The 9,649-nt window shown below is 32.2% G+C and overlaps 1 protein-coding gene across 1 annotated transcript; it reads right to left on the bottom strand.

Moving 5' to 3' along the window:
- Nucleotides 1-312: 312 nt before the first annotated feature.
- LOC110661108 (ubiquitin receptor RAD23c) lies at nt 313-7,740 on the bottom strand. The gene is made up of 12 exons (XM_021819671.2): nt 7,538-7,740; nt 5,815-5,976; nt 4,343-4,396; nt 3,383-3,462; nt 3,191-3,238; nt 2,775-2,952; nt 2,448-2,591; nt 2,303-2,368; nt 2,172-2,219; nt 1,958-2,064; nt 1,794-1,872; nt 313-759 (listed from the first exon to the last, which is right to left on the bottom strand). Exons 1-12 carry the CDS (start codon nt 7,601-7,603, stop codon nt 643-645), a joined length of 1,149 nt encoding a protein of 382 aa, XP_021675363.1. The 5' UTR covers nt 7,604-7,740; the 3' UTR covers nt 313-642.
- Between the last annotated feature and the right edge of the window lie 1,909 nt (nt 7,741-9,649).

Genomic DNA, 9,649 nt, shown 5'->3' with positions numbered 1-9,649 from the left:
TAAGTTTCTTTCCAGTGTTTGATACTCAAGGAGCTCAAATTATTGTAGCAGAAAATACAATCCAAAGAATAGTAATTATGTTCACTACCGTAAATCTTTATAGCCATTCCTCAATCATCCCATATATAGGCTAAAAAAGGCAGCAATGCACCATTTTTCCTGTTCAAATTTTCTGTTCATAAAGACAACCTAAAATTAGGCACAAAAGAGTGGCATTTTAGCAAGCAGCTTTACTGCACTTCTTTTTATTAGAGAATCCGTCAATGTTCTATTAGATTTTATCTTTAATTATTAAAATAAAAAGTATAGAAAGATGAGAACCCCACTTTTCATTAGAAAAAAAGAGAGAAATTAGAAAACTTTCTGTAAATGACCACATCTTAGAGACTCTGTTTGTGACAGCATTATTAAATTAAGTACAGTTAATTGACTCATTTATCCAATTTTGGTTAACAGATCCAGAGCTGCAAGTTGGTAACCAGTATTTAAACGTAGAAAGGAGAATGTGCTATGTTTGTCCAAGGATAAAAAGCGCCCACAAGATAAATAGTTGAGATAAGGTACATAATAAGAAAACCAAGTTCACCCAACATGGAAACCCAACATGGAAGAGGAAAAAAGAGGCGTTAGGGACACTTATGTTCATTCCTCAAACTCATGAATGTGATCTAATAGATAGTTGGCTGCCAGTTCTTCATTCTTGTTGCATGCAAAGAATACTTCCAAAACTAGGGCTCGATCAAAACCCATTGCTTCAAGCTGCCAAATTCATTAACTCAATCAAGACCAAAAACAATATTAGTATAAAGCAACCCAAAACCTGTTAAAAGCCCCTGAACATTCCAAGTTTTTGCTTTCAAGACCTCTAACTGAAAGTGTGTTTTATACTTTATTGAACCATTGAATGTTCGATTTGGTGCTATTATTACTAATTTAACAGCAGCAAAATATATTATTCAAATATTGGACACATCCAAGACCAAAATATCAGAGTTTGGATTAAAAAAGACCCTGATCCAGTCTCAGGTATTAAAATCTCTACATCTCTATATAGTGATATCAAATACAAATGATATCGAAATTCTGTATGAAAGCATCAGGAATTCACATGAAGGGGCTAAAAAAACTTGAAGTTGTTTGATGTTTAGGCAAGCATTAAAATTGTTGTAGTTAAATTTGTACTCAAAAGCAGTATTGAATAGTTTGGAGGCTTTTAATAGGTTTTTCCCCAAAATACTGAAATAGTAGGATTGGTCCTTGAGGAGACACCCTATAAGGTTAAAATTTGGAATTCCCAGTTAGAGGTCTCAAGTTCAAAAATTGGAATGGCAGTGGCTTAATGAGAAAAAGACAACTAGCCCTCATGTAGCCCAACCATTGGATTAAAATAAATAAATTAGCCTAAGCAGACATGTGGACTTGTTTTTCTTTTCTTTTTCAGTATGCTAAGTGAAAACAAGGAGAAAGGAGACCGATAATATTCTAACCAAATGCATTTGTTACTCTGTAAGTATGAATGATTTAAATACCATTTTATTATAAAAGCTATGTGTAATGCACAATTGATGTATTTCAAGGCACCATTGACTATCTTACACTCCAAGGAGAAGATGTCAGTGGACTTCAACATAGGAAATCCTATGCCACATTTCCAAACGAGCACGAAAAATTTTATAAAAGTACTGTTTCAAAATTATGGCCTGCAAAGAGTAGTCACTGTTACAGTAATTTTTATGCAATTACCATGCAACATAGCTACAAACCAACAAAACTCAAAACATTGTTAAACTTACACGTTCGATTGCCTCGCGCTCCTCAGGGGTGACAGTCACAGCTTGTGGCATCGCTGAGGCCAACTGGCTAAGTGGGTTCCTGTTTTTCCATAGAATAAATAAATTAGTATTTACATTCAGGTAAACCACAACAAAGCATTCCAAGTACCACAGATTCATCTCACCCTTCTCCTTCAACAGGTTCATTTATCATGCGCAAGAAGTCAGCCTGATGCTCTTGAATGAGCCTCACAAGATGTGGATTTTGCTTCCCAAGCTCCTGAAGCATAGGCTGCAATGCACAACAACAGTATTCATCATCCAGCAGGTTAGTCAGCACAAAATTGGACATCTGCCAACAGAAGAAACAAGCAAATGAAACAAAATGATAAGAATTACCTGAAGGATTTGGGGATTTGCTTGCACCATAGCCCTCAATGCTTGGAACTGCCAGAAGAGTTAAAACACTTGAATAATCCCAAACCAATTAATAATTGTTAAACTAATCCCTGTTAGAACATTTTCAGTACCTGTTGACTGTTGCGCAAAAAATCCAAGGTGCCTGCACTAGCATTGGAACCCATACTGGGAAGGCCCTGATTCCATAAAAATTATATTCATCACTTAAGTTACAACCACATCATGAGGCCCAAAAATTACAAATGCAGAACATGCCTGTGGAAATAGATCTAGAGGATTTGCATTTGGCCCATCACTGGTAGGTGCTGCAGGTTGTTCAGCCTGGGCTGGAGGATTTGCAGCCTGCCCACTAGCAGGAACTTGGGCAACTGGTCGAGCTTCAGCTTGCTCAGGAATGCCCTGGCATTAAATTTTAAAATACTCATATAACTACCAGTAGAAAACAGATGATATACATTGATATATGAGTCGAAAAATAACCCAAAAAATGTGAAATATCAGTCTAAAGCCTCATGCAATTGAGCTAAACTATATCCAGTCAACAGGTCACGAGCAATGGCCCAGAATTGATCAACGACTTACAGAGTAAAGATATTCAACTGCCCTCTCAGGATTGTTATATGCAGCACGTAGAGCACGAACAACAGTTTCATGGTCCCAACTGCCTCCACCCATGTCGAGTATCTGTTGAATGGTAGCCTCTAAATTACTTCCTGCAACAAGATTTGATGCTGCTTGTCCATATATGTCTGATTCTGAACTGCTTAAACACCAAGAAATGAGTAAAATAAAATATAAAAGAAACACGATCAAAATCAAGTGCAAGATGACCATGTAAAATTGAGCTCCGAAGATCAAAGATCATGAACAATGCAGAGCCAAAAAAAATCTCAAGATTCATCTTATCACACATATTGACAGCCGCAAGTTCTGTTTGGAATTGTGTATAGACTCATAATAGAACAGAATATTCTAAAACTAGCACAAGAAATACTCACGAGACAGGATTAACTACAGCAGGTGTAGATTCAATGGCAGGTTGTAGTCTGCAAAATTCAAAAGTTCAGAGAGTAAGGAGAGAAAATGGGCAAAGTAATTTCATAAAAATGCACTATATATTGGTTACACCTAAAAAGAATAATCTAGCACAAAAGTAGAAAATAGATAAAAAAAACAAATTCAAAACCCACGGTGCTGCAGTTGGAGCAGAAGCTTGAGTAGTTGTTGATGGTCGTGTTGCACTAGAAGGCAAAGAACTTGCAGGTTGGGCCTGCACATGCAAGCAGTTGCATTAAACTTCAGATGGCAACTGAGTAGCATGATTTTGTGTTATATTGCCAACAGAGCAGGAATGCAAGTGGCTAAGGGTGATTTATCCTTGCTTTTAAGGAAATGGTAAAACAATCAATCAAGAATTTAATTATGATAAGGTATCTCCCAATCCAAAATTATCAAAAACTAGAAATGTCATGTTCATGCCAATTATATTCAAATACATACAAATGAAAAAAGTTCTTGATTGTGCAGCTAATCTCTGGAAAACTACAAGGAAAATGGGTAAGGACTAAGGAGGGGTGTTTTTGTAATATGGAAAAACCAAACCATTATTTACACATGCAAAAATCATTGTAGAAATCATTAAAAGGAGAAGAGAGAAGGGGAATGAGTAGCCATCCCAGACAAAATAATAGCCATTGTGTACCACATTCCTGGACAAGCACTGTTCTGTAATCTTTAATTGGCTCATGCTACAGTATTGGTCTTGTACTCAATAACTACTTATCTAAAGACCGGACCAGGCTCAGGAATAATTGCACAATATTTCAAGAAAACACACATCATACTGTAACTGATACCCAAGTAAAAAATAACAATAAAAAAAAATACAAACACACATGCTGAAAGTCTGATGTATGATCTGTAAAAGCAATCACCAGTTATTACTAAATGAATCCAGGCATCGATAGTAGATCGTTAAAACAAAGTTCAGACAAGAGGCTTGCCAAGTATATCCTAAATTTCAACAAAGGATGTACTTTTGCACACTTGCTATGATGCTACCAACATCAACGTCTGTGCAAAGTAGATTTTTAGATGGCCCAACTAGATTGATGATTAAGGCATAGTTGAATTGAGTTTTTCATACATACTTGACTTGGAGGTGCAGCTGAAGCAGTTGATGTTCCTCCTGATGAAACCTTGCTCTACAAATGTTCCAGCATGTGTAAATCATATAATCCATTTGTATAAACTCACACATAACAATAGACTAAACTTAGTAATAACTAATAAGTAACAACATCTTTAACAAATAACAGTCGGCCCCACCTCTAGCTATACACCATTATTATAATGTTTTGGTAACTAAAATATCATATTCAAGATGTAAGAGTGATAAAAATTCAAATATCACCAAAAATTCATCGTGATAAAAATTTCTAATATAACCAAAAATTCATCATCGAACATTAAATAATGTCCACAAAACCTCTGCAGCATGGGATTTGCACTCCACAACTTGAATCCATAACTAAATAAGAGACATAAGTGACAAAGAACACCTTAATTCCTATGGTAAATTTTCTTTTCCAACAAAGGCCAACAGTTTGGGTGTAAAGAATAGACTCCATATAGGCTGGAAGAGTATGTGGTAACAAAGGAACCGACAACAAGCTTCCATGTCTCCCTAGGTACAAATTAATAACCATTAAGCTCATGGATATATCAGACATCTGCAAGCATCATATCATAAGATTTCGCTTTTGAATGCATGTCAAGCCTGGAATGGAGAAGGGTTGTGGCAGGGCAGTCTATAAAGAGTAACACTTAAAATAGCCTAAAATCCAAAAGTTGACTTTATTCTGCGATCAATATAGATGGGCTAAGCCTTCTAATATTGTAATTGCAAATTTGCAAAGAAATTTTATTCAGTTTAAGTTTCCATGAGAGCGCAGAGTTCTTTCTGACAAAGAGTGTTTCTCCCCCCAGTCCCTCGATGCTACATGCTACCACTCCACTTAACAGAAATGGTAGGATCGTGTAAAGATTTTATGTTTAGGCTTAGAATGTACAGTACCTATGGGATTGATTGTAGTACTGATTAACTGATAGGTTGTATTTCCATACCTGTTGTATTTCAAGCACTATATAAACCCCATAAGCTTGAGGGAATAATCAAGCTTTTCAAAGCCCAATCTTTTCTCTATTCTTCTTCCTTTATCCACTTCTTCACACATTGTAGACAATACATGATAAGAAAATGGACCGGGTAGCTCAAGGGGGAGGATTGCCCAAATCTTTATAAGGGGCATATTACCCACAAACCTAACCAACGTGGATACAACCCCACCCACCCACCCCCAAACACTTCCCAACACACACTCGCACAGGGCTAACACTTGAAGCGTGAAACATGTATTGAGAAGCCCAACACCAGTTAGAGAGGTTGTGATACCATAATAAGAAAATAGAGAGATTATAACTCAACCTCAAAAGTTAGTTCAAGGAGAAGGGTTGCCCAAGTTTTTAAGGAGCACATTACCCACATACCTAACCAATGTGGATACTTCACAATATAAAAATGAAGATAACATGAATTGCATGAAAGGAAGAAGAAACTCACCTTGCTTAACATGACGACAATAAAACTATTTTCAGCAACTTTACTTTCTTCCAGTGTTGTGCCATCTTTAAGAACTTTCCCCTGATGAATCAGCATCTGTTGTGCAGCAGGGTAAATATCCACACCTTGTATCGTCTCTATGATTTTCTTTACATCAGCAACCTGAATAATTCATCATCAATATCATTCTTCTCAATGCGCCAAAAATAAATGACCAAAAAAGCCACATCAAACAAATGAACTTCCAAAAAGGAGACAATCAAATCCGCTAGCAAACAACAGTACCAACAGTTCATCTTCAATAAAGTGAGAATTAAGGGAAACTATTCAACTGACGTATTCATTGTAGGAAAGGAAATTTTAATTTCCAAGCTAAAAGATCAAAAATATATTAGGTCAAAAATCTTATTTAATAGATTTATTCAAATTATAATAACTCTACTAAATTAGCTCAATATGGAAATTGGCATGTATGACACAATAGGCCAATAAAATTTTGCCTCATGTTGTTCATTAAAGGAACAGGTCAACCAATGAAATCACGCCACTTTTCACAAACTCAATAAATGCACCCTCCCAAATTCCCTATTAGTCTAATCAAATCTAAAGCAGCCAATTCAACAACAAACTCTCAAGCCACTGGATCTTCTTTGAAGGAGAGAATCAAAAGATCAAATCTCTTTGTTCAAAGAGATTTTTATTAGAGATTGCAACCTCATTCTTTAATTAAATCAATACAAATTGACATTTGGTCAGCCTTTTCTTGTCTATAATTTCAGACACAAACTTTGTGCAAATGTTCATAAAGGAGTTTACAAAGCTATAACAATATAACAAATATACAATAACAATAACAACTGAGTCTTAATCCCAAACTAGTTGAGATCAGCTATATAGATTATTTTTTGCCATTCAACTCTAATGGACACCAAGTCTACACCAATATCTAAAGCTTATAAACAATGTGACAAATATGAAACGCAAAAACTACACTTACATCGATACACAAATGTGCACACACCCACACACAATCGCACAGTTGTTACCATTTGACTCGAGGCAGCATCTTCTCCTACTGACATTTTTTCCCTCACCCTATAACTCATCAATTTCCCTCCTTAGGTTTCCCCAAATAATCAACTACTTTCAATTTCAGCCACAATTTTCCATTTTCTTCTTTTATTTTGGGACCTGAACTTATTATCTAGCTTTTGCCACATCTCACCACTAACAAATTCTCATGCTCCTATTGCATACATTATTAACTCAAGCTACACTAACAGCAAACGACCAAACCTACAACATCTCTTCAAAAGAGAAAGGGAGAGTCAATAATAACCCCATTAGCCCATACACTTAACCAAGCTCTATGACGCACTGAATGGTGGTAAAAATTTATAACTCCACAACTTCGATGAGCAGATCAATAAACCAAAACTTCATATGAGTAATAAAACTAGACACTTCCCTTCCATTGACTTTCTGCCATCCGTAAACATCACAAGTAATTCCAATGAATTCGATGAAAACGAATATAATCCACTATATTCCCGTAAACAACGCAAATATAGTATAAACAACCAGTACAAGCGCCAGAGCAAAAAAGCTAACATTCAATTGTGGAATTAAATCCGTAAACACATCAGAATTAATCTATAATCAATATAAGTAGCAAAAAATGGAGAATTTTTCAAATAATTAAGACATTGACAATAAATTTTACCGTGTCTTCAAGTTTTACTTCGATCTCGAAGTTAGTACCCTTCAAAGTCTTCACATAAACTTTCATCTTCTTCCTCAAATTTCCCTGGTCTGAACGATCCTGGATTCCCGGCGAGTATCCTGTTTCCGGTCGCCGCCGGCGAAGCTTTGAGAGACACACACGGACAAGGACAGATGACGCAAAATACTAAATAAAGCCACAAGCAGTTTAAATAATAGGTTATTCAATTAAAAAAAAATTGAGTTATGAACGAACAAGGTGAAATGATCAACTAACAGGTATATTTATTCACAGTACCACAACGGCCAATTATATTTTGCCACACTGGATAGATCGTTGTATGTACTTGAAGCTTTGCCATATGATTGGTTGGTCAGATATTTCTGAAATTATATTTTTCTTTGAAAAATATATTTTTTAATTACTTTTATGTTATTAAACTATAATTATTTTAAGATAATATTTTTTGAATTGCATTTTTTCAAAGATAATTTACTATATAATTTTTGAATTATAGCATTTGTTGATTATACTTAAAGCTTTGCCATATGATTGGTTGGTCAGATGCTTGTGAAATTATAATTTTCTTTGAAAAATATATTTTTTAATTACTTTTATGTTATTAAATTATAATTATTTTAAGATAATGTTTTTTGAATTGCATTTTTTTAAGATAATTTACTATATAGTTTTTGAATTATAGCATTTATTGACAGATTGTATTATACTTAAAGTTTTGCCATATGATTGGTTGGTGAGATGTTTCTGAAAATATATTTTTCTTTAAAAATATATATATTTTTAATTACTTTTACGTTATTAAACTATAATTATTTTAAGATAATTTACTATATAATTTTTGAATTATAGCATTATTAATGAACCGACCCTCGTATTTGAAGAATTATTTTTAATTTTGTTTTAAAAAAAATATTTTTAATTTTTATTTTTAATTTCATCTGTTAAATTTCTGTGTTTATATATAATTACCGACCCTCGTATTTGAAGAATTATTTTTAATTTTGTTTTAAAAAAAATATTTTTAATTTTTATTTTTAATTTCATCTGTTAAATTTCTGTGTTTATATCTATAATTTACCTATAATATACACACATGAATAAGGGAGTGAAATTGTTAACATATAAAACACTTTTAATTTTTTTTTATATTATTTACAATATCAAAAAAATTAATATTTTTATATATATCTTTACAAAGATCAATGTATAATAAAATTAATAATTAATTTAAATAATATAAAAAATATTAAAATAATTTAATAAATATTTAAATTGTATGCTATATTCACGTGAGATAGCATAGAAACTGAAAAAGGAAATAGTCGTTGACTTTATTTTTATTTTTTTAAGATTAGAGTATTAAGATTATACAAGTTTATATGAGTATTAATGGAATGTGATGTATATTTTTTAAGTAATTAAAAATTTTCAACAATTTATATAATATATAAATGTATAAATAGAGGAACATTGAGATTAGCTAAAATACACTTTTCTAAATTTAATTGGCTACTATAATTTTTTATTAATATTTTTTAACAATTATAATTATAATACAATTATAAATCTAAATTATAATAAATATATATAATTATAATTCAAAAAATATGAGAGTTTAAATTCTATTTACGGTAATGCATGTATATAACTAAGCATACAAAATATTAAACTCTAATTTATTATGTGTCATATTTTTTTTAATAAATAATTGTTTAATAAATTAATATTTTATTAAAATTAATTTTTTAAAAAATTTTAATTGAAATTTTTATACTGTTAATTATTATAAAAATTAATTAATTATTTATAATAATTATTATAATATCTTTTATATTTAATATTAATTAAAATATATATAAATAAAATTAAATTATAAATATTAATAACGAGAATAAATAACACATAACATGTTACATTAAAAAAGCTAATTTCAATAAAAGAGGTTAGTTTTTTTGTTGACCGAATTGTTAGGTATCATTATGGCGTGTTTTACATTTCTTTGTGATCCACTCCAATAATAATAATAATAATACTATTAATTTAATTTTAAATATTTAAATATTATAATTTTAAAAATATATATTATTAAAA

Source organism: Hevea brasiliensis, chromosome 9 (assembly GCF_030052815.1).
Source record: "Hevea brasiliensis isolate MT/VB/25A 57/8 chromosome 9, ASM3005281v1, whole genome shotgun sequence".
Lineage (NCBI taxonomy): Eukaryota > Viridiplantae > Streptophyta > Magnoliopsida > Malpighiales > Euphorbiaceae > Hevea > Hevea brasiliensis.
Note: the sequence above shows the minus strand (reverse complement) of the source record. Positions and strands in the feature narration are given on the sequence as shown.